Source organism: Rhinolophus sinicus, linkage group LG04 (genome assembly GCF_036562045.2).
Source record: "Rhinolophus sinicus isolate RSC01 linkage group LG04, ASM3656204v1, whole genome shotgun sequence".
NCBI lineage: Eukaryota > Metazoa > Chordata > Mammalia > Chiroptera > Rhinolophidae > Rhinolophus > Rhinolophus sinicus.
The window spans coordinates 8953894-8980189 of NC_133754.1; the positions used below are offsets into that span (position 1 = coordinate 8953894).

The 26296-nt window shown below is 39.8% G+C and overlaps 2 protein-coding genes across 7 annotated transcripts in view; both read left to right on the plus strand.

The window, feature by feature from the left end:
• The window catches only part of ELF1 (E74 like ETS transcription factor 1), a 97994-nt gene extending 90040 nt beyond the window's left edge, over positions 1 to 7954 (plus strand). For all 5 annotated transcript variants that reach the window (XM_019755285.2, XM_019755283.2, XM_074329344.1 and 2 more), the window contains exon 9: positions 5919 to 7954. In XM_019755285.2, coding sequence (XP_019610844.2) covers positions 5919 to 6522 — 604 coding nt within the window. In that variant the 3' untranslated portion in view covers positions 6523 to 7954. The remainder of the gene's footprint in view (positions 1 to 5918) is intronic.
• Positions 7955 to 15959: 8005 nt separating this feature from the next.
• The window catches only part of SUGT1 (SGT1 homolog, MIS12 kinetochore complex assembly cochaperone), a 50028-nt gene continuing 39691 nt past the window's right edge, over positions 15960 to 26296 (plus strand). The window contains exons 1-5 of one of the 2 annotated variants that reach the window (XM_019755296.2): positions 15960 to 16115; positions 16207 to 16264; positions 21536 to 21626; positions 22291 to 22360; positions 23047 to 23117. In XM_019755296.2, coding sequence (XP_019610855.1) covers positions 16078 to 16115; positions 16207 to 16264; positions 21536 to 21626; positions 22291 to 22360; positions 23047 to 23117 — 328 coding nt within the window. In that variant the 5' untranslated portion in view covers positions 15960 to 16077. Of the gene's footprint in view, positions 16116 to 16188; positions 16265 to 21535; positions 21627 to 22290; positions 22361 to 23046; positions 23118 to 26296 lie in introns of both variants that reach the window. The other variant, XM_074329346.1, reaches the window with a different exon arrangement.

Sequence of the window (26296 nt, forward strand, 5' to 3'; positions counted from 1 at the left end):
TTAAATTCTGATATTGTGTAGGATACTTTATTATCCTGCATATCAATTTCTAAATGACTCAGGGTCGGATATAAAAATATTGTAATTATCTTTGATATACCTTTCAGAATTTTCACTTCCAAGATCCCTGAGTCTGTGGACTCTGTGCCTGCTTCTTGCCTCTAATATTTTTTTCTCTTCAGTCCAATTTACATATTACAACTACGTGTAGCTTTGCTATGTGCCTTCTTGCAGCTTCTGTTAGATCTGTGTCGCACAGTGTGCATTTTAATTTCGGTAGCCGCAGCTAGCTGCCAGCTCTCACTCCGCTCACATTTCTTCCTTGCTCTTGGCTAAAGCTGACTGCTTGCCTTTGCCTCAGTCTCCTACGTAAACCTGCTCTTTCCGTTGGCTCTAATGCCTATCTCCTCCTCTATATTTAAATCTGTAGGAGCCAGATCTTATTCATTGTCCTTTTCCTAGCACCTAACATAGTATCTGGCACCTAATACCTCTTCATATTTATAGAATTTATTTTGAAGCAGTGCATATATTCATTCTTTAATCTCGTAGAGCAGTGAGTTCTCTAAGTGGACTACTTATAGAATGAAGAAATACAAAATTTAATTTTTCAAACTTTTAACATACTTTCTTATACACCTCATTGTATATTTATGTGTATGTATATGCACAAATACATTCTAAATCATTCCTTTGACTTTTAAAACAATTCTTCTCTCATTTGGGACTATCTTTTATTTTCCACCCTGAAATCCTACTTATTTTAAAGCAGTTAAACCTTTAATTAAATGCATATTTCCCCTGATATAGCAACACTCTTTGAAGACTGACAGCTGCTGAATATAATTACTCAGGTTTTGTTGTTATTTTACTGTTTTCTAGTATATAGAAAGTAAAAGTGTTAAATAAGTTTCAAGCAAATTGTACATAACTCTGAAATTTTAACATTATTAGATTAGTTTTTCATAAGATTAATTTCTTGTTTAGTGATTTCTTTTTAAATACACATTTTTAAATTACCCCAACTTTTTATTATAAAAAATTTCATAAGAAAAATGGAAATAGTACAGTGAACATCAAATTTACCATCTACCTAGATTTTCAATTGATAGCTTTTTGCCTTATTTGTTTTCTCTCTGTATTTATTTATACCCTTTTTCCTGTGTGGCTATTTATCGAGTAAGTGGACATTATGACATTTCATCCCTAAATATTTCAACCTACAATTCTTAAGAATAGGGACATTATCCTAAATGACCATATTATCCCTTCTAAAAAGTTAACAATAACTTGGCTATATCTTTTTTGATTCCATTACCACTTATTAATAAAATCAAAGACCTTTTAAAGATTTTTCTTCTGTAATTGAGAAAAGGTGGAATAATATGACTTAAAATAATATTAATTATTAAATTAATACAAGAGCTGACACTTTGAAAACACTCTATTTCATACACTTTACATATATTAATGTATAGAGTCCTCACTGCTCAATGAGGTGTAGGTAATATTATTCCTATTTTACAGATGAGGAAACCGAGGCAAGGAGAGGCCCAGGAGCCTGGTCACATCTAGTAAGTGGTGGAGACAGTGTTTTAATGCAGTTTAGTCCAAAGCAGTGAGCTTAATGATTTGTCCTGCCTGTTGATTCACATAAATCGCATGAATTATCACTTACAATGAAGTAGCAACATGTTTTTTCTTTTCTCAATTTATGTCCCTTGCTCATTTCTTTTTATCTCGCATAATTGCATGTATTTATGTTGAAATCGATTAAGCATTTCTTAATTGATTTATGGTATATGTGCTCTGTTTTTACAAATTTTAATTTTGACTCTGGCTTCATGTTATTCAAAGAAACAACAACAAAAATACACCTCTGGTAAAATATTTTCCTAAAATTGGCCCTTGGTGAAGTGGAAGTCCATATACCTACCTAGCATAACTTCTTTCTCTGTAATGTTTACTCAAGCTCTAATAGTTTTCTCTTAGGGTCTTTTAAATAAATTAGCCTCTGAAAATGTATAATCTGTAGGTTATCTTAAAAACAGTGTAATGGAGTGAAAAGAAAGTAGGCATAATCTTTCAGCCGTCCAGCCTTGTGAATTATTCGATGTAACATTGAATTATATTAATAACTATTCTGAGTCCGTTTTCTCATATACAAAATAAAGGTGATAATACTTAACTTTACAGGTGGTTATAACACTTAAAACACTTCTGACATCTGAGTAGATACTCAACAGAAGCTAAGCATATACAGGCATGCACCACATATTGGCCAATGATGGGCCACATGTATAGACGATAATGGAGCTTATTGTCCTGTAAGAAATGGAAGGATGTGGGGTTCAGGAGGAATTCTTTTTTCCTCTGACAGGAGCAGTATCTGTGGGGCTTGGCAGTAGACTCCCTCTCACTCACAGCACCCCAGCTGAGGGCCCACAGATCACACCCCGTCCGTCAGCCACTGACCTCTCTCTGCAGAGGAGCCTGGCCCCCCAGCACTGCACATTCAGGGTGCCACAGCCCCCCCAGAGCCAGCCTGATGGTTCAGAGCACGTGGCTGTCACGTTTTTGCTCAGGACCTAAGGTCCTGCACCAGGACACAGGTCCTCAGGAGCTGCCTAACAAGAGTTAGGTGCCCCCGTCACTATGCTGAAAGCTTCCTGTGGTAGCGGGGACTGGCCTGTCCCTGGACTCTATTTTCAGGTTGTCATGATGTAAAACATAGATAGGTTTGATTTCTTCCATCACTTCAATGCCAGAGAAAGCCCTTTGTGCCAGATCATCAGTGGAACCAAAAACAAATTTGCAAAGTCAAAACACTGAGTCCCGAGCTCTATACCCTTTCCATGTTAAACAACCCCTTTTTTAATGACTACCACACAGTTCCTTAATCTGACCACTGCTCCAGCATGCAATAGCCAAAACCACGTTGCCATGACGACGCCCTGTGCTCCTCCATCTGTCCACCTTGATTTCTTATTCCTACTGGTCCTCAGGCCACTTCTCACTCCTTCCTGATGGTCACACGCCTTTCCCAGCCACTTTCTCAGTATTTCCCATCAGTCCAGCCCACATCACCGTTCACGGAGCAGCCCTGACAGCTCCGATGTTCTATTTATGACCCTGTTGGAGAGAAGTAGGGGAAGAGTTTGTGATGCAGTGTTTATAGTCTGCAGTAGGGGTCACACCCTAGGCCTTCACAGGCCCCCCACCCCCCCCACTCGTTCACTGACTCACCCAGAGCCACTGCCAGTCCTGCAGGCTCCAGTCATGGTAAATGCCCTGTACGGGGACCGTTTTGTATCCTTTATACCACATTTGTACTGTACCTTCTCTATGTTTAATACACAAATACCATTGTGTTACAGTTGCCTACAGCGTTCAGTACAGTAACATGCTGTACAGGTGTGTAGCCTAGGAACCATCGACTGTACCATTACCCTAGGTGTGTAGTGGGCTGTACCACCTCGGTATGTGTGAGCACACTCTGCAATGTTCACGCCGAAATCGCCTAACGATGCATTTCTCAGAATGTACCCCCATCATTATTCAAGGCATGACTTACTGTAAATCTTTGTTAGCTTCAGAAAGTTGCAGGAATTGTACATTACCAGTATTTTACCATTTGGTTGCAAGAAGCTTAGGAGATTTTTTAAAGGTAGTTAACTACAACTTGTTTTACATAATAGAATTTAACCAGACACAACTGACAGCTTAACCATTAAGAAAAAAATTAATTAAAGATTCCTGTGGGTGGGACAAGGCTATATAGTATTTTATCCTTTAATCTGAATTTTTTATTAGTGAAAATTGTTTTAGAATTTAAATAAACCAGTATATTTACATTGTAGGTACTGTAGATGAGTGTATATATATATATTTCCTGGCAGATGGTAGTCAGGTGTTTCAATAAAGGGATATTTTTTCTAATTTGAACCAAAGTCTAGTGGCAACCCTGCTTAACAATATGGAAAATTTCCAAGTCCATTATTGCTTGTGCCATACCTAAAAGAGGGAAAGAGGATTGGGAGAAGCATGTATTAAAGAGTTGTAACTGTTCACAGTTTAAAGATGTAGAGGGAATATCCATCCTTAGATGAAGTTACTCAGGACTTAGGAAATAACAGGATGTTGAAATGGTTGAGCACGTAGGTTCTGCTGTCTGATGGCCTCTTATCTAACTTCACATTATGCAAACTGTTCAACCTCTTTGTGCATTAATTTTCCCATATGTAAAATGGGTATAATAGTACTTACAGGGGTGGCAAGGCTATACATATTTATAGATCCAATCTGTATGCTTACTATATGCCAAGTACTGTTTTATCTATAAGTAAATGTACTTGAACTCTGGGCATGGGAAGCCCTTGGGTCTTTTATATTCAAAAAATGGTATCTGGCTGTGGGATCAGGCGCCATACCCAGACTCAGATTCCACCCGAGATATCCCGACTCAGGTGGGCAGGGGGAGAAGGGAGGCGCAGTGTATTTTGGAAAAGCTCCCTGGCTCCCAGAGTGACTCTGTATTCTTCTCACTGCCTGCCCAGTGTTAGTACATCTGGCCTTTATTCCTAGCCACACTCTGCCCACTGATGAAATCTTCGTTCTCCGATTTTTTATCTCTGCTAGCTCCTTCCCCAGAGCCGCTGACAGTGGTGACTTTGGTGGCAATCTGAATTTGGGAGTCGGCATCCTGCATGAGTGGGTGGGCTCTCAGTCCCCCTGGGTCTTTCCATTTCCTTTGAACTGAGTTGCACTGAGTCCTCTTTTCATCTTTTCACCAACCCATTTGTTTTCTCCTCCAGAATTTCATTTCTCACATGTGTGACAGGCCACGTAACTGTAATTTCCTGAAATTCACCAGTAATAATCTAGCAATAATTAACATTTGGTTTATGAGAACTAATCTAGCGGTTAGCCATTTGAAGTAGCAGTAATTTATCTTTTGTAAAATAGCTTTACGGAATTCAGAGGAAACACAGTTGAGATCCAGATGCTGAGTTTTTTTCAATTGCTTTTGTTTTATATTAACAATGGATGTAACCATAAATTTCACAGTTGTGAACTTTTAAAATTACATTGGCTCATAGTATCTATCATTTATGTACCTCTTCAATAAATGGGCCTAACAACCTTACATAAACTGGATTGTACGTTAATGGACTTTATGTTAAATTGTAGCTTTATAACTAAATTTTGTGAAAATTATTTGAGACGAGGAAACTGCTAATACAAGCCTCTGTTTATTTTTTCCAAAGCTTGGCTTTATTTTTCGCTTTCTCTGCCAGCTTAAAGAACCCTCTCAAGTTAATTATATTCATGACTTGTTTTATGTAATATAATGGGAACTGTGAACTATTAAAAGTTTTTGATAATTCTGTCACGTATGAATTTAAGGCTGAGGTTTTGTTTATTTTAGTTAATGAGCATTTTTCCTCTCTATAGAAAAAGAGGTTGAAAACAATTATAATCATGTGAAGTTTGGTAATTGTGATGAGCATGTTGATGACATTACCCCTCAAATATTAAAATAACGAGAGTGAATTCATTTGTTTTAAAATTCCTAATTTTCTTTCAAGCAGCTCATACATGACCTCCTTGCCAAACATTTTGATATCTTCCTTCCCCAACAAAATTGCTCCCCAGTTTGTGTTAGTGTGACACTGTACAGAATTTTTTTTTTTTTTACCAGATGCTATCATAGTGGCCTGACAGTTTTGTGTTGGGCATTTCTGTATGTACAATGTTTCATATAGGGTCTGGCACCATGTTTGTTATGTTGTTGAACATATGGGACGTAGCATTTGAAATATGTAACTCACATTTTGTCAAAATGACTTGTCAATGGTAAAGTTTTAAATGATGTGGAATATGGTAATTTTCTCGCTTTTATTTCATAATCTCAATAGGACTATACAGGCTCCCACCCAGGTTCCAGTGGTCGTGTCTCCTGGAAATCAGCACTTGCACACAGTAACACTCCAGACAGTGCCAATCACAACAGTTATAGCCAGCACAGATCCATCGGCAGGTGCTGGGTCTCAGAAATTTATTTTACAAGCCATTCCATCCTCACAGCCCATGACAGTACTGAAAGAAAATGTCATGTTGCAGTCTCCGAAGCCGGGCTCTCCGCCTTCAATTGTCTTGAGCTCCGCCCAGGTCCAGCAGGTTCTCACTAGCAATGTGCAGTCCATTTGCAACGGAACCGGAACCGTCAGCGTGGCTTCATCTCCATCCTTCAGTGCTACGACCCCTGTGGTGACCTTTTCTCCTCGCAGTTCACAGCTGGTTGCCCACCCACCTGGCACTGTAATCACTTCAGTTATCAAAGCTCAAGAAACAAAAACTCTTGTACAGGAAGTAGAGAAAAAGGAAGTGGAAGATCATTTGAAAGAAGACACTGAGAAAACAGAGCAGCAGCCATATGTGGTGGTGGTTTCCAGTTCCAATGGATTTACCTCTCAGGTGGCTATGAAACAAAATGAACTGCTGGAACCCAAGTCTTTTTAATGAAAATACCAAAGGAATTATGGGTGATTATTTTTGTATTTGAACATTTCCAATTGTATGCAAACTATCTGATTCTAAGACAAATTCTAGAGATGTTCCTAATTTTGTAGTGAATTACGAAAATAGAGTTAATTTTGACTTAGCTAGATGAGAGAGGAAAACCAAAGTGTTGCTCTTTATTCTCTAAATGTTTCAGAATTCAGTTGTGAAGGAACAGGCATTTTATACTATGAAGACATTCTTTTGAAGATTTTTTTTCAGTTGCTATATCATAACCATTTTTAAAGTTTCTTTTTTAATTTTACATTGTATTATCTTTTCTGATTATTTTGTAAATACAAGACTTAAATAGAAGAGAACAGGAAATTTATATAGGAACTATTTTCATTCCACTTGTATAAGTTAAGTCTTGACTCTTTCAAATGCAAGACACCTATTTTATGCTTTGTTAAAATTACAATTTCACTAGATTGACTTCAGTTGGTTGCACTGTATAAATAAACTATGAATATGTAAAATATAACATTAAACATTGAAATGTGCCCATGATACTATATGGCTGAACCTGTTTCAGAAGCAGGATAGTATAAAAGCATCAACTGAAGAGTGGCTCATACTAACTAGTCGTGTCACCTTGGGCAAGCCACATGATCTTTTTGGGGCTCAGTTATCACATAAAAGGAACGGGTGCATTGGAATAGATGCAATGCATTGGAATAGATGCAATGAGCTTCAGTTTCTACTTCTGAATTTTATGATTCTAACTCCTCTATTTTAGTTATATCAATTAAAACATTATCAGCTTACTTCCTAATGTAAATAAATATAGCTAAAATATTGCAGAAAATAAGTGTCCCTACCAGATTCATTCTTCTATTATCTGTAAGACCTGCTATTAACCTGAATTCTTCCTACTTTGTTCATTAATTCTTTTGGCCCCTGTGCACTGTGGTCCATTAGTAAACTTTTGTTGTTGAGTGCTAAAGGATAACACTGCTAATTGGAAAGAGTCAAGACTCTTTCTTAAGGGCCCACAAAGCAACCAAGCTGTGGGCTAATCTGTTTGAGTAGTCGCTATAAAAGCATAATTGCTTTATATTTTGGATTTTTTTTTTTACTGGGAGTGGGGGGGTTTGCATACAAAGATAATATACATATATATCCAAGTTTCTGAAATAAAAATTTTTAGATTACTTTTTCAATTGTAAATAATGTACATTTAATTTCACAAGAAAAATTGTTTTCTGCAAATTTTCTAGTATAGGCAAGAGAAATTTTTGTAGATGAAAAAATCATGTTTAGAGGTCTAATGCTACATGTTTTCATATTGCAGAGTGAATTTGTATTTAAACAAAATTTAAATTTTGGAATCCTCTAAACATTTTTTTGTATCTTTAATTGGTTTATTATTAAATAAATCATGTAAAAAATTCTCAGTGTTTGTGTTTTCAAGCAAATATTTCTTAACAAGTATACAGAAAATGTTGCTAGTATTTACAGTGTTATTAAATGTTTATGTAACAAACTCCATTAGTCAGGTTAGAATTGCAAAACATCATCCTCTCATTTTTCCTTTCTACCATACCAAATGGCAGTTTCCAGACACCACACAATGGATTACCAAGCTCCAAAAATTAGAAAACAATAAGATGTGCTGCCATTTGCGACAACATGGATGGATCTTGAGATTACCATGCTAACTGAAATACGTCAGACAGAAAAAATTGAGAACTATATGACTTCACTCGTATGTGGGATATAAAACTGAAAGCAACACAGGAACAAGACAAACAAACAAAAACTCACAGACACAGACAACAGTGTAGCAGTTACCAGAGGGTAAGAGGGGAGGCAGTGGCCGTAGAGGAGAATAAAGGGGGTGAAATATATGGTGATGGAAGGAGAACTGACTTTGGGTGATGAACACACAATGCGATATACCATCAATGACTTAGCCATGTGTTGGGAAGATGGCCAGCCAAACAAAAGTGGTGCTCTACAGAAGGAATAAGGGCAGAATGATGCAGCCTACACCACCCATGCACACCCTTCTTGCTATACGTATACTTGCAAAAACGCTCACGCCTACAGGAAACGTATTTCATTTCCAGAGAGATGAGCCAAAGTCTCATTCAGTTACCTGATCCAGTTTCCTGACGAGGATCCAGGTGGTACACAGTCCTCGTTTTCAGACCCTTTTCCCTTTCCTCCCTGGTTCCTTTTCCTCCACCTTCAACACCTGGTCTGAGCCCTGGGAAGAATACTCCCTCCGGGACTTCTCAGCTGTAGAATACGTTTCTTGATGCTGTAAGTTTGATGCCCTGTCTCGGCGTCACCATTTTCCCAGCCCCGAAGAGTTTTGTCCTCAGTGCCCTCCATTCTGCCGTGTGCACCTGGCCGGTTGTATGTCGTAGGGTCTGTTTTCTAGCATTCCACTTCCAAATACCAAATTGTCAGTTTGGGTTCTTGGTCATTAGCAACAGAGATGGATTTTGGTTTTCAGCATAAAAGATTTCATTAGAAGACTTGTGCAGCTGACAATAGACAAAAGCATAGAGAACGTCAATCTGAGTCACAGAGCTAGGAACAAATTGCAAAACTAATGCACAACTGGTGAAACTAGCCACTGTTACTAAGCACTAAACACTGCTTTGTACCACTGTCTCTACTACAGAAATTTGATTTTGATACAGGTGCTACTTCACCTAGAGAAAATTAAGGAAGGTCCTATCTTGATTCATTGTGTCAACTAGCTATTAATTTATGTGATTGGCAGGGCCTAGCTCAAGTGTGCAGGCCTTTAACTCCAAGGGGAGATGCAAGTTCAGCTTCTCAACTAGTTTGGCATTTCAGCTTCCGTAGAGGAAGTTGCCTCAGTGGGAGCTAAGATTCAGGGAATCCCCCAAACAGGCAGGAGCTTAGATTCTGAGCAGGCCAAAAGAATGACCAATGTTCTCTGTAAGGGCAAATCCAGATTTTTGTGGGGACTGGATTTATACAATTTGATGGTTGGGTGGGTGAGGAGGTCTTATTTGGGAAAAACAAAATTAGAATACCAAATTAAATAGAGGGTTTGAAGGGGTTTATGCAAATAAACATCCCTAAAGCTGTAATTCCCAACTCTTTGTGTTCCCTTTCCTTTCCAGACCTCACTTCACTCTGCTTCCCACTGCTATCATAGAGCCCTTTAATTTCTCCCCTCGGGGCACACGTAAGACTATAATAATTACTTGCTGATATGTGAGATTCCAACACTAGATTGTAAAGAGCCAAGGTGGTAGTCATTTTAGTACCCTCAGTCCCAAGTGTACTATCTAGACAGTAGGTACTCAACATTTATTAAATATATAACTAAAATACATGTTCTGCCTGGTTTCATGCTCATGTTGATATGTTGCTAACTACCATCTGTATGCTGATGGTTATCAGTTCTTTTATACAGCTCTGAACTTGTTTTAAAAATGCCATTATACATCTGTAATTGACATACAATAAACTGCACATATTTAGAGTATAAACTCATGAAATCACCCTCAGCGAGCAGTGAACCTATGCATGTTTGGTTCCGTGACCCTAAAGTTTCCTTGTGCCCCTTTGCAATCACTCTCTTGCTGTTCCTCTCTGCTCTTGACCCATGCCACCCCCAGTCATCCAGGGGTCTGCCATCTGTCACTATGTATTGTGTTAGTTTGCATTTTCTAGGATTTTATGTAAATGGAATCAAATAGTGTGGACTGTTGTTTGGCTTCTTTCACTTACAATTATTTTGAGATTTATCCGTGTTGTCAATAAATGATTCCTTCTATTACTGGGTGGTAGTCCAGTACATGGATATACTACAGTTTGTCTATTCACCTGTTGATGGACATTTGGGTTGTTTGTAGTTTTCAGCTCCTCCTGGTAAAGCTGCTGTGAATATTTCTGTACAAATCTTTCTATGGACATGTATTTTCCTATCTTTTGGGTAAATACCTAGGCTGAATCATATGAGGGTTGTATCATTTTACATTCCCACCAGCAGTGTATGAGTCTTCCAGTTGCTCTGTATCCTCTCCAACGTGGTCAGTCTTTTATATTTTAGCCATTTTAATGGGTGTGCACTGATACTGACTGCATTGTGGTTTTAATTCGCATTTCCCTAATGACTAATGATTTTGACCTTTTCATGTGCTTATTTGTGTATCTTCTTTGATGAAGTGATTGTTAAATGTTTTTTGTTTTTAAATTCTGTTGTTTTCTTATTATTGTTTTGAGAACTCTATTTTCTGGATATGAGCTCATCATCAGATGTGATTTGCAAATATTTGCAAATTGCAGGAATTTTTTAAATTTTGAAGTCTAGCTTATCAACTTTAATGGATTATAAAAGAAAACATGGCTTTTGGTGTCATGTCTAAGAAATCTTTGTTTAATCCAAGGTCACAAAGATTTTCTTTCTTCTAGAAGTTTTATAGTTTTGAGTTTTACATTTAAGTCCATGATCCATTTATTTATTTTTTTTAGATGGTGCAAGGTATGTATGTATTGAAGTTCACATTTTTTTTTGTATGAATCCAATTTGTTGAAAAGACTGTCCTTTTTAACTAACCTTTCTACCCTGAATTACCTTTGGATGTTTGCTGAAAATCAGTTGTCCATATATGTATGAGTCTATTTGTGGACTCTATTCTGTTCTATTTGCTCATCTTTGTGCCAATACAGAAATTGATGTGTTGAAATCAGGTAGTGTTAGTTCTCCAACTTTATTATTTTTCAAAGTCGATTTGGCTATTCTAAGTCTTTTGCATTTCCATTTGAATTTCAGAATCAATTTGTCAACTTCTAAAATGGAAAAATCCTATGCATTTTGCTTGGGATCATGTTGAATCTATAGGCCAAGTAGGGAAGAACCAACATCTTAATATTGAGTCTTCTGACTCATGAACGTAGAGTGCCTCTCCATTTGTTTATGTTTTCTTTAATTTCATCAATGTTTTGTAATTCTCAATGTATATGTTTTGTACATACTGTGTCAGATTTTTCAGTCTAGTATTTTTGATGCCATTGTAAATGTCATGGTTTTTTAAGTTTCAAATTGGTTGTTCATTTATTTTGTTTTAAATCGTTTCCTTCCTATTTTATTGAAGCATAAAGTGCACAAATCTTAAGTATACAACTTGATAAAATTTTACATCTGAACACATTGATGTAAGTACCAGCTAGGATATGTAACATTTCCTGCATCCAAGAAAGTTCCCTCATGGCTCATCTCAGCCAGATCACCCTCTGATGTCCCTCACCGTATAGCTTTTTGTGTTTTTTTAAATCTTCATATAAATGGAATCAATCAGGATGTACTCTGTCTGGCTTCTTTAAACATTATTTGTGAGGTTCATCCATATTGTTGTGTGTATTGGTAGTTCATTCTTAATCATTGCTCTCTGTTTTTCTCCTGTGAAAAGACATTTACGTTATTTCCAGTTTTTGGTATGTGAATAATGCTGCGATCAATCTTCTTGTACAGGAACATAAGTACTCTTTTCTCTTGGGTATATGCCCATTGTAAGAATTAATGGGTAATAAGGTATATGTATGACTAGTATTAGTAGTGTCAAAAAGTTTTCTAAAGTAGTTATAGTAATTTATACTTCCGCTAGCAATATATGAAAGTTTTAGGTGTTCCATATCCTCACCAATGCTTGACTGGAATTTATTTTAATTTTAAACATTCTGGTGGGAGTGTTTAGTATTGTGATTTTAATGTCACTAATATAGCTATTGAAGAATTTTTCATACGCATATTGACCATCTAGAGAACATCTGAAAATGAACCAATGTAATTCACATTAACATGTGAAAGAAAAATACATATGAATATTTCAGTGCAGGCGTTGGATATTGAATGCTTTCCCCTGATGCTACAACCAAGAAAGGAAGTCCATTATCAATACTTTTATTCAACACTAGAGCAGATCTCCTAGCCAGTGAAAGATGGCAAGAAAAATAAAAGGTCTAATGATTGCACAGAAAGACGTTAAACAATCTTTATTCAGATGACAAAATTGTGATCACAGAACTTCTAAGAGAATCTACAGAGTATTAGAAATAATAAGGGAACTTAGCAAAATGGCTGACTATAAGGTCAATATGTAAAAATCAGTAGTGTTTCTATATACTAGCAACAAATAAGTAGATATAAAAAAATTTAAAAGCCATTTAAACTAGCATTAAAAACCAAATACCCAAGAATAAATCCAGTGAAAGCTATGTAAGAACTTTACACTGCAATGTACAAAGCACTGCTGAGAGAAATGAAAGACCACTTAAATAAACGGAGGGGTGTACAAAATTCATGGATTGGAGGACTCATCATCAAGATGTCACTTTTCCCCAACTAGATCTATAGCTCCAATGCAACCCCAATTAAAATCCCAGCAAGGTTTTGTTTGGTTTTTGGACATTGACATGCTCATTCTAAAATTCATAAATAAATAGAAATTTGCAAAATTGATAGGATAATGGAAATACAAAGGACTTAGAATAGCCAAGGCAACCGTGTAACAGTGTAGAAAAAGTTACAGGACTTCAGGACTTTTTATAAAGGTTCATGAATTAAGACACTGTGGTACTGGTACAAAGTTAGACAAACAGACCAATGGAATAAGAACCTGGAAACAGACCCACATATATATGTAGTCATTACAGAGATGCCCTAAGAATTTAGTGGGGAAATGACAAATGGCGTTCTTTTCAATAAGTAGGGCTGGGTCAACTGGGTATGCAATGGGGGGTAGGTAATGAACCTTGATTCCAACTTCATTCCTTTCACAAAAATTAATTTGAGATAAATCATAGACCTGGGGATAAGTGGGGCAAAGCCTTATTATATATGATATAAAAAGCATTGATCATAAAAGATCAGCAAACCCAGACAGTTTACCTTAAATATTTCTGTAATTCTTACCTCCTTCTCCATCCCTACAATCACTGACTTACTTAAGAGTCACTTTGGCCTGTAAACCAGTTGTCTCCCAACAGCTATTCTCCTTTCCCCTTTAATCATTCTTTCACAGCAAAGATAGAATAATATACTTAAAAATGCAAACTTGACTGTTAATGCCTTTTTTGATTAGAAATCCTATAATGGGTTAGCATTATTAAAAGAATCCCATCCGGGCAGCCGGTTAGCTCAGTTGGTTAGAGTGTGGTGCTCTTAACAAGGTTGCCACTTCAACCCCCACATGGGTCGCTGTGAGCTGTGCCCTCCACAACTAGATTGCAACAACTACTTGACTTGGAGCTGATGGGTCCTGGAAAGGCTGTCACGCTGGGCGGCCTGCGGGGTCTCTGCTCCTGCTCCCCACAGAAGAACGCAGGATTTGGCTAGGCCAAAAAGGAACACCCACGGAGCCATAGGTAGGGGAGTCATACCACTATAGTCTCACTGGAGGCTGGATTCACAGGATGTGCGACCTGCTGTCCGCTTTTCTGCCAACCGACCAACGACTCTCCTCGACTCCCCTTGACTCGACTCCCCAAAGTAGCCGTGGCAGTTATATTAGTGGCCAATGGCTCAATGGTTACAGCTGACTGCCAACTAGCCACAGCTGACGGCCATCTACTACCCGAGCCAGCACCTTTCCACGTAAGGCTGAGAGCCTGGAAACTGCTCTCTGGGGCTCTGTCCCAACCAAGGCACACATAAAAATTTTACAAAAAAAAAAAAGAGAATCCCATCCAAGCTTCTCAGCAGACCACACACCTAGCTAGCCCTTCCTGACCTGACATTTACCTACCTCTCCAGCAAGTCTGCTTCTAACTTGAATTCTGGCTCTACCCATTTTTAGAGTTCACATTATCGTGTTCCAACACACGTCCTATTGTCTGAAGTACCGTTTCCACTTCCATGATCGACTGAGTCTTAATTCACGTCTGGAGGCTGAGACTCAGGTATCACAGCTCTGAGGAATCATACCTCCTATTCCAAGTGCCCCATCCTGCTATCACATGATTGACTTCCCGATTTCATGTTAGCGCTTAACAGCATTGGTTTAAGTTTCTGGAGGGCACGACATCTTTGAATCCCAGGGCTGAGTTTAGATTTTGGATGTAGTAGGCACTCAAGTTTATTTACTTGTTTACTTGTAGTCAGTGGTCAGTAAGCCTGGAGCCTGCAGCTGGGGAGAACATCCTCGAGCCACATTCCCCGACTAATAAGAAACAATGAGCAGATTCATAACCACAGCAGAGATAAGCCGGCCCAGCCAAAGTTTCTGAGGTTGCGCATGCACAATAATTAAAAGAGTTGTCCTCTAGTTCACTTCTCCTCACTATCACGCTTAAAAACCCCTGCAGGTGGAGATTTAAGATTGCTGATGAGACACGCCGTGCAGGTAACAGCACGTAGGAACACTGCAGGCGCAGTGTAGGACGCGCCCCGACATACTTCGGGGAGGGGAAAAAGGGAAGAGGAAGGGGTTGCCCCCAACCTCAAGAGCCTATAAAACCGCTGTACCTGTCAATCTCGGGGAGCCACATGCACCCTCCTTCAGCGTGTGCTCCCTTGGTGTATCAAGCTTTTGCTTTAATACACATTTCTCTGCAAAACTGTTTCGCCCCCTCTTGATTTCTATCCTGAGAGGGGGCAAGGACCCCTGCACCGGTAACATACTAAGCCACTTACTCCCACGCCCTCTTGCTCCCCCCCCCCCCGCCCCGTGGAACTTGCTGGAAGCTTCTATCTGATCCGCAAGCATCAAAGGCCGGTGAGGGAGGCCCTGACCGACTAGGGTGGAAACGAAAGCAGCTCTGAGACACCTTCAGGCCACCTTCCTCCCTTCCGATGGAACAGGTTTTTCTTCTCAATCTGGGAAGCCAACTGGGGAGAAAAGCTGGGCCCGTGGAGTTCTGGCGAATGGAGCAGTACACCCGCCCCGGAACGAAACACCTCCTTCTGTCTCGCGGCTGCGAGGGCAGAACATCTTCCGCTCGGTCCTACTCCGTTAGGGCTCCCAGCGCGCAGCCCGGGAAGCGAGGCGCCATCCGGGAACTTTGTCCCGGACGAGCACGCGCGGCCAATGACGTCACGGGGCAGGAAAGCCTTTGGCTGCCTCTTGTAACCTTGATAACTGGTGACTTGTGAAAATCGAGCGGCAAGTGGCCTGTGTTATTAACAGACATACAAAGGCCCCCAAACGCCACACGTTCCCAAGTGCCTGTCAGCTGCCATCCGAGAAGGCTCTGTCGGGCTGCGGGGTGCGCGCGGGAAGCGACCGCAAACGCGAACAGCCGAGGCCTCGGTAACCATGGCTGCGAGAGGCGGGGACCGGCAGCGCGGGCACGAGGCCGGTCCGCCGGCAGCTCGGTCCTCCACGATCCCAGCCGGCCTCGCGGCCGCCGCGCGCCGCCCCTCCCCCGCGGCACGCTGCGTGGCTGCTCGTTGGCTATTTAGGACGGAAGCTCGGTTGGTGTGTGTCTCCAGAAGTTTCCCCCTTGGGCGGCCGCGGACCTGGTAACCTCGGTAGCGGCAGCTCCAGCGGCAGCTCCAGCGGCAGCGGGCAGCGGTGACTGTTAGGGATGGCGGCGGCTGCAGCGGGACCCGCAACAGCCCAGCGGTGTGTGTCTTCTCTTTGCTATTTGTTTTTATCCCCCTTTCTCCCTTTCCTTGGTTAGCGAGCCCCGCTGAAGTTGTTGTGTTCCTGGCAGGTTTTTCCGGAGCTTCTCAGATGCTCTGATCGACGAGGACCCCCAGGCGGCGTTAGAGGTGAGAGAACCCGTCCCAGCCTCCTGGACTCTCCTTTGGGGAACGAGGCCGACCCCTCCTCTTGCCAGCAAATGCCTCCCGGGGACCGGCTGCGCGGTTTTGCTGTGTCTGCGCCCTGATGTTGGTGTTGACAGCCTCCACCTCTCCTGTCCCTGTTCCACAGTGGCCCCCTTACCCCAGACCCCTGTTCTTGTCCCCTCCCACTCCCGGACCGTTTCTCCATCCTCGCAGCTCCTTAGAAAAACCTTGTCTGTTTCTGTCGTTGGGATCCATGCATAGTTGATCTGCAAGGATTTTTTTATTTTTAATGACATGTGACTGGGAGAAAAAGTGAAATCTAGGCTTGATGGTATTTGTTGAATTCGGCTTTTCGTTTGACAATCATCCTTGCCATTCTTATGTACCAGACAATATCCTGAGGGTATGAACTCAAACTTCTGGGATGAAACCCTTTTCCCTCTGTGTCCCTGAAAATTTCCGCATGTCCTGCCACTGTTCGGTATTCACTTGTTTATTCATCAGAACAATATTTTTTGGAGATGCTGTGTGCATGGCACCAATTGCTATTGATTAAAGGCTTATTGATATATTTAACTGACTTACAAGGCCCTTTGTGTGAAGTGAAAGACTATAGAGCCATAAAAGAAAGTAAAAGGGCAAGAGTTAAATAATTGTAGAAAGTAATAGGATGCATGATACAGCGGATCACAAAACTTTAACCAGGGGGTTCTTGCTTTGAAGCATAGTTGGTCTGGAGGATTTTTTTTTTTAAATGAGGTTAACAATTGGAGGCAAGAGAACTTTTTTCTAGCTATGACTTCTACAAATAATTTGCCACATGGTGGTCGAGTCTCTTTGAGGTGACATTTGAGTAGAGACCTGAGGGAATGAGCTGGGAAGCTCTGGGGAAAGAGCGTTCCAGGTAGAAAGAGGAGCCAGTGCCAAGGTCCTGAGGTCGGAATGAAACTGGCCTGTGCAAGAAGCAGCAAAAACTCCCATTTGACTAGAGTGGGTGAAAAAGGAGTGTGGGCTCAGCTGGGGAGGAAATAATGAGCTGGGTCCCTTGGTGCCTTTTAGGTCAGGGTGTGTTTTTTGGATTTGCATCTGAAGGCCTTCAAATAAAGTAGTGGAGGAATCAGTTGTACTCTCACGGCTCCTAGTGAGGCTTCTTGCATCGGTATTAGAGTAATGTTACAGGAGACTGAGAATTTTTCTCCACAATTCCTTAGGTTAGCTAGATAGCTATTTACAGAATTAGTGATGGTCTTAGGCCCAGTGCCTGCTTTGGAAATCCAGTTTATATAAAAGTTGCTTATAAATGAGATTGATGTCACTTTCCATCTCACTTGTTTTACTTTTTAATTTTTTTATTGAAGTATGCTATATGTAAATAACACAAATCTGAAGTCTGCAACTAATGAAGTTTAGTTTTACACCCATGTGTGTATAACACCCAGATCAAGATAAAGGCCACTTTCATCTTCAAGGCGTTCTCATGCTTCTTCTTTGCCAATAATTCCCCTTTCCCACCAGGCAATCCTTATTCTCGCGTCCAGCACCATTGGTTAGTTTTGCTTGTTCTTGTATTTCATGTAAACAAAATCCGCTGAGTGTAGGCTCTCTGTCTTGCTTTAAACATGTGAGATACATTCATATAATTGTATGAAGTGGTAGTTCTTTTTCATTGCTGTGTAGTATTCCATTGTATAAATACAGCACAATTGATTTTAATAGGCATGGAATCAGACTGCTTGTGTCCAAATCTTGGTTTCATAACTGTGTAATCTCAGGTACATTTCTCTTATCACTCCGGACCAGAATTCGTGTCTCTAAGATAGAACCTATTTGAAAAGGTTATTACGAAGGTAAGTAATGTAAGGTGCCCAGTAGTGTAAGAGGCCCGTGAGATAAGCAGCTTGTAGTTTCTTTTCCTCTCTCTGTTCTAGCCATGCTGGCTTTCTTCGGGTTACTTGGATGTGTCATGCTCAGTCCTGTTGGAAGGTCTTTGGACTTGCACTTCCTTTTGCCTAAAATGTACTCGCTCTTCATCTAGCTCATGTTTTTCTTGGAGATGCTCATCACTTTAGATGTCAGCTCAGATGTCACCTTGGAGAAGCTGTCTTCTCTGACCACGCTGTTTAATTTCGGCCCTAATGGAAGCATCGAGAGAGGAGGACTTCTGTGTTCCTTGTTTACCACTGTGTTCTTAGTGTAGTGCCTGGGATGTGGTAGGTGCTCAAATGTGTGAAATGACTCTTACCATAATTCTTGCAACAACTTCGAGGTGGGTATTTGCATGTTCTAACAAGGAAGCCAAGGCTAAAGAGAGTAACTTGCTCAGGGGTGGACAGTTTAGCAGTGATGTCTGGTTTCAGTGCATTGGCCGTCCTCTGGAGGAGGGGTAGGATGGGAGATGTGTGATACAATGAACAGTGTGGGAGCTGACCTGGAGGTCGCTGACCACAGATAGCTTTGTGGGGAGGACAGCTGGTTGGCAGAAATGCACATTGGTAGCAGTGCTGCATGGTTACGGGTTTTTTCTCCAGCGGTGTTAGGTAGTTTAGGAAGGGAGAAGGGTTCATATTGTTTACTATCCGTGATTGGGGATTAGCTGTGGCTAGAGGAAAACAGAAAATGGAATCGAATTGAGTTACCCAGAGCTGAAGGTCTTCAGATGGTCGGTCAGTCTGAGCAGTCTGCTTTTGCTTTTAACCTTAACAACCAGTTACCTTGTTGAGCTTAACATTTTAAGGATTTAGAAATTCGTTTTCTAAGATCCAAGTCTTAAACAGTTTTAATGCCTTAAAAAGCAGTTTTCCCCCCCTATTCTGGGTAAGTCTTTTTCCATTATCTTAGTAATGATTTCAGTATAATTATCTTTTACAGTTAATCAGGTTTATTTTTGAGAACTATAACTTGGGTGACTGTAACATAACTCATTTTATGTGAGTAAGTCTGTCTTGGGACGTGTTTATAGTATGTTTCACCTTGGTCTGTGGTAAGTAGCCTTTTGCCACTATGATTCAAGTGCTGGCACTGAAGTGTTTGAGATCCCTCCCTAAATCCCTTTGTGCTCTAGCAGCCAGCGACTGTTGTCACAGAAACAGTAGAACTCTGAAAACATGCCAGAAGTCAGATGCAGTGACTACAACTACAACGCATTATTTTATCTTCACTTTTTCTGGTCTTACTATACCGGGGTGCCAAAAAACTGTATATAAGTGGACACTTTGGTCAATGTTGCTCAAGCAGTAGTTTGCTGTAATCAGAAGTGTCTGGACGCTGATGGGAACCACTTTGAGCACCTCTTATAATTGCAGAAGTCAAACGTGACTTGTATTCATCTTTTGGTATCTGTATATATTATTACAATTTTAATAGTTTTTCCCTTTCTTAAACGTGCATTTTTTTTGGCATCTTCTGTATATATTGCTTACTGAAAAGAAATTATGCTTTATTCATGACTTACTAAGTTTGTTTATCATAATGATTAGTTTGTGCTCAATAGTTTTTTGGTAACTTTTAGTAACAGCTTAATAAGTCACTTGCTTAATTTATTTAACTGAGTCACCATAACTTGTCCTTCTTAACCAACAATTGGTTTGTGTTTTTAAAGGTCATTTGCAAGTTAGTTGTTTGAAATTCAGAAGTTTTTACCTGACTGCTTAAGAAAAGGAATCTTACTTACCTTTGTATCCCCAGCATCTGGCTTATGTTTGTTATATAATATGTGTTTAAAAATACTGTTTGAATTGATGACCCAGATATTGATATAGTCTGTAGCAGCCTTGCCGACCCACAGTATATCTGTTTTCTTGCTGAGGAGAGGCTAGAAATTTTGTTTGATGATACATTTGAGTAGCTAGGTAAGTAGCTGTCAGCTGTATTCAAAATTGAAAGCTTAATGCAAGACGGTATCATTTAACTTAGGAATTTCAAAGTATTAGAAAGCATTTTAATACAAATGTCAGATGGTGTATGAAAAAAACTTGGAGTAAAGAAACATCACCAAGAGGCAGTGCTGTTTAGTGGATGACATCTGAGTTAGAGTCAGGACCTGGATTCGAATCCTGTCTCTGGCACAGTCTTCTCACTAACCGGGAAGTGAGGGAACGAGTCTGCACGTGTGGGGGACGAGTGCTGCAGTGAGGGGGCGGCAGGCGCAGAGTCCTGCTGGTGTTTGAAGAAGAGCAAGGAGGCCATGGTGGCTAGAACAGAGAAGCAAGGGCAAAGTAGTGAGACAGGAGATCGAAGACACAGCAGGGTTTCGTAGCGAGAAGGGCCTTCTAGGTCGTTGGAAGGACGTGGGCTTTTGCTCTGAGTCAGCTGGAAAGACGGCGAGTTGGAGCAGGGACACAGCAACAAGATCTGATTTTCATTACCACCTGGACCAGGGCGATAGGGTGAAGATGATAAAAAGTGGTTTGGATTTTAGATAGATCGGATTTTAGGTGTATGATTACCAAGTACAGTATTCATTGCTTTGTGAGAATCACACTATTAGGTTAAAATAAAGTCAGTGTGTGGCTGTTGAAATAATTTTACCTTTTAAAGAAGACTTCCAGATTCCTAGGGTGTGTGGGTAGAACCAGATTGTTCCTGTTTGCTTGCATTCGTCCTTGGCCTCACCTTGGTGCTATCTTTTGTTGCATCATTATATAGGTGAATGCCCAGGGTGGCAAAAACTGCCTCTCGCTAATGTTAACTCTTGGTCAGCTGATAGTAGCTATGTATGAGCTTGGCATCTGGGCTTTCTTAGGGTTGTCTGCCATTCACAGAGGATAGAGCAGGTCCAGGTGAGTAAGCTTGATTGTGTATTGATTCTATTACTCTTCCTGAATTCTAGATTTAACTTCCAGTTTTTTTTCTATTGGACAGCTTCACATTTTTCTAGGCATCTCAAATTCGGCAAGCTCTTTGAGTCTTCTCCAAATTAGAAGGAGAAAATCTGTGATGGTCAATGTATATCAGCTAAACTCTTCAGAATAAATGAGGTGATGATAATTACCATTAATGGAGTTCCTCCTCTAGGCCAGGAACTGCTAAGTGCTTTACATAGATAGCATTAGATTGTGGGCTTTTGTGGGGGTGGGGTGGGGGGGAGAGAAATGGAGATACTGATCCTCTTGCAAAGGAAAGCTCCAAGCTTGTTTCCCTGTTACCTTTCCTCCAAATAGCTTATGACTGTAGTTTATTTGTTTAAAAATCAGGTTTCATTAGAATTCAGTGCCTTTCAGAAAACACTTACACTCAACGTGTTTCTTTTTGTAGGAGCTGACTAAGGCTTTGGAACAGAAACCAGACGATGCACAGTATTATTGTCAAAGAGCTTATTGTCACATCCTTCTTGGGAATTACCATGGTAACGTTCCTTACAGAGTATATTGCCTCTTCGTAATGAGTTGCTTACAAGTTTTGCCCAAGATATGTTGAATCAAATAAAATAGAGATTATCTTTGAGGATTTTTAAATTGGTCTTTGATAAAAGGCGAAGTAGATGAAATGTGATAAAAATCGTGTTGAGGAACACCCATGTAAACTTTATGGGTATTGTTCTTCCTTCAGTAGGTGGGAAATGTATACAGATTTCATTTGTGGTTATTGGATATGCTAACAATAGCATATGTACTGTTTTTGAGTATTTAAATGAAATGCTCTTATTTGCATTTTTTAAATAAAAAATGTATTTCTTTATTGTGTAACTTATTCTGGATAGAAAATCTGGGTAGGGCAAAATTAAATACCTTGAGTCAAATTGCGTAAATGATGTTAATGATAAAAAAGGGTGAACTTTGTGACAGAGCTTTATTCTTTGACTGAAGAGCTTTAAAAAGGAAGTTAAATATTAGGGTAACAGGAAGGTATGACGCTAATATTTATTGAATTATATCTTGGATTTGCTATTCCTAATTTAAAACCACCTGTCCATTTCACCAACTTAAAAACCTAAGACTGATTCAAATTTTAGTTAATATTTGTTAGGATCCATAATAACTGACTAAAAAACATTGTGTTTTCATATACAGATGCTGTTGCTGATGCAAAGAAATCTCTTGAACTTAATCCAAATAATCCCACTGCTGTGCTGAGAAAAGGGTATGCAGTAACTAACTCCTCTTCTTGTTGGGTCTGGACGATAGATAGATGTTTAGTTTGTTCAATGAATTAATGGTAAGCTTTATATAAATAGCAAATTCTGTATTTATACATTTTATAGCTGAGATAGAATTCAATTTTAAATAAAATTTGTGCTTCTATTTTATTAACTGTAGTATGTGATAGGAGATATGTAGTTAGTGTATTTAAAAGTAGTGACGATTGAAGTAACTGCAAGATATAGATGAAACCGATGGATTTGAAATCCCTTTTTTGGCCATCATTTGGCATTTACTCTCTTTAACTGACTAGAGAACATTTATTTCTCAACCAAGCTGGATAGGCTGTGAAAACTCTGTACCTGTGTACTTTATATCCCAGCTCACTTCTGTTGATAAGTGTGACTTTATTCTTTAAGAAACTTCTTTAGTTTCTTACTGTAACTATATTTTGGAATAAGCAAGTCTATACAATTAAAACTCAAGAAATTCCTTCTGAAACGAGTTCCAAAATTGGATATTAATGAGAATTATACTAGATGTTATGTAGAATAGTTTAGAACATCGCTTGTCTTATTAATATATACTCAAATTCTTAATAGAGAATGCTAGGATATTTTAATTAGAAAGAAGGCTGTTTTTCATGATCTTGTGTGTGTGGTATTTGTTTTTAATATGCTCATGCAGGATATGTGAATACCATGAAAAAAACTATGCTGCTGCTCTAGAAACTTTTGCAGAAGGACAGAAATTAGATAGTAAGTATTGGAATTATATGTTAATAAACTAATTCATTATTTGTCTGTATCTTAAATACCATATCTGAATTTTGTCAGTGTAATTTCAATTTAATTATAGAAACCCAATGCCTTCTTTTTTCCCTTTTTAGTGGTATATTGTGTTGATGGCAGAATTTGAGTTTACTTAAATATTGATGAGGTTGGCCTTTTAGCATTTAAATCGCAGATAAACTTTACCATTAGTAGCTAAAAACTAATGTAGACACTCATGTGCTGCTTCTACGTAGTCTGGTTTTATTTTTTTCTAGTGGACAAGTGAAAGTTTAATTTGCTCTTGTCTCAGAAGTCTTCATTTTGTTCTATTCAGATTGCTAAAATAGGAAATCTTACAGTGTGTATTTTTATTGAGAAATGAAGTGTAAGTTTAGGTAAATTGTGATAAGGTACAGAAGAAACAAGGAACTTTGAGATCTTGTGAGTTTTTAATGTGATCTTTTTGAGAGAAATACAGGTTTCTCCCACCAACTGAAAGTATAGTGACTCCTTGAAAACTTTTGTAAGTCAAATAGTGTAAAGCGAAGAAGTAATTACCATTCATTTATATCCAAAACATTTTGAGCATTCCCGGACCAAAAAAATAACCTACTAAATCATACCAAATAACACATAACGTCTAACATAATACTAACATGTAGTAAAAGCAGGAATTATTATAAATACACAGCCTGTATAAAGTAGAAATAATGTTTGTACTCTGTAGTTTTCCTTATTAAAAAGATTGATTTCTCCTTAAGTGTAAGATAACCCAACATCATGCTTTGTCCACCCATCAATCCACTCAAACGATAGACTTTCCATTTTATCCGTTACTGGATGTCAGCTAAAGAGACCACTTTGATACTAGCAGAACCACTAGTCACTTCTGCAGCTTTCAAGTTTCTTTCTGAGTGTAAATAGTGTGAATGATGGATGCGGGCAAGTTCAACACACACAGAATGTCTTCATTTTATTCATCATGACCAAACGCTTCATTATGCCGAGTTTTACGCTAAACGCACAAACACCCTTATGACTTCTCTTAGGGTTTTCTGATACCGTAGGACACATCTTGCTAACAGACAAGATAAATTGAGATAAAGCCCAGATGCTCACAGACACAGTTCAGAGCAAGGTAGTTTGATGCTGAGTGTAGTTCCTGGGGGAGGAGCTTGGTGGGGCCGCTCTCACTGCTGGGGTGCACACTGCCTCTGGAATGTCTCGTGCAACAGGGGCCGCTCTCTGCTGGGGTGCACATGCCTCTGGAATGTCTCGTGCAACAGGGGCCGCTCTCTGCTGGGGTGCACACTGCCTCTGGAATGTCTCGTGCAACAGGGGCCGCTCTCACTGCTGGGGTGCACACTGCCTCTGGAATGTCTCGTGCAACAGGGGCCGCTCTCTGCTGGGGTGCACACTGCCTCTGGAATGTCTCGTGCAACAGAGGCCGCTCTCTGCTGGGGTGCACACTGCCTCTGGAATGTCTCATGCAACAGGGGCCGCTCTCTGCTGGGGTGCACACTGCCTCTGGAATGTCTCGTGCAACAGAGGCCGCTCTCTGCTGGGGTGCACAGTGCCTCTGGAATGTCTCATGCAACAGGGGCCGTTCTCACTGCTGGGGTGCACACTGCCTCTGGAATGTCTCGTGCAACAGGGGCCGCTCTCTGTTGGGGTGCTCACTGCCTCTGGAATGTCTCGTGCAACACAGACGCTGAACGCCATTTTTGCTTTCTGCGTAAAAGTGAGAATCCTACTTGGATTTTCGTTCAGTTAACGGAAACAAGTACTAATGGAGTCTTGCGTAAAAGCAAAGTGACATACTGCACGTTTTTGAAAAGCAGGAGATATCTATATATGAAAATGGTCAGAGCAGTAGGCTATCTGCATACCTATCAAAATTGTAAGAGCCAAGAATAAAAAAATCTGCTAAATGCTAAAAGACAGATTTTGTAAGTAACCTAGATAATTGTAAACTACATGATCCTACTTGTGTACTGTCATTTTAGCTTACAATGCTGTGTTATCACAGTTTTCTAAAGCATCGTTCCTGACTCCCTGATTTTGATTTTGCTCCCTGGGAAACGTGTGGCAATGTGTGAAGAGATTTTTGATTATCATGACGGGTAGATGAGGGCCGTGCTACTGCCATCCAGTAGAGGCCAGGGATGCTGCTAACTGCCCTGCAGTGCACAGGACAGTCCCCACAGCAAAGGAGTATCTGGTCCAAAGTGTCAGTAGTGCTGAGCTCCAGAAACCTGTCCTAAGGTATGATAGGGTTTCATTTGAAACATTGCTCTGCACTGCTTTGAATGTTTGCTTTCCTGTTGTGGACCTACCCGGGAAAGCGCGTAGGCCCTACTTGGCAAATGGAACCAACAAGTCAGGCATGAAGAGAGCTAGGCAATAGGAGTGGGTCTCAAACTTGGTTATCCCCGGGGTGCTGTGTGAATAACACGGCTACTCAGTGGGCGGCCAGCACATCTGCACTCCTAGCAAATGCTAGAGTCGCCTTGTCTAGTTCCTTGATACATGTGTGGAAACCCTGAAGAGACATGAGTCATTCCGTCTTCTGGTTTCTAAGCCCTATTCCTTATCTTTGTAGAGCAACAGGAAGTTCCCTCCTGTATTTCATCCTTGAGTAGCATCTTATTATCATGCTGTTGACTTTTATCTTAGAATTATTTCAGAGGTGGCCTTAGAAGAAGGTGTCTCGTCTTTGGTAAAATTGCTGTTGAGGATATTTAATTTAGAAACAAAGTAGTCTTAATTCAATTTCAGGAAAAATTGATGTTAAACTGTTAGGCTTCCATTATTATCAGACAGGGTAAAAACTTTATAACTTAAAATATTACTTTTTTTGGGAGAATTTCATTTTAATAACTTTTTTATTACCGTTTATTTTTCAGAATCATCTTGCCTGCAATTAGCTTGAATTAGTAAACTTTTGTCAAGAATACTTTTACTAACGTTCTTTATATATATATATACATATATGTATATATGTATATAACTTTTTTTATTACTTTCAGGTGCACAAAACCATGTAATAGACATTTATCATTTATATCCCTCACACAGTGATAACCCCCCTCCCCCATCCACTATCCCTCTGACATCGCACAGAGCCATTACATTTCCACTGTCTCTATTCCTAATACTTTACT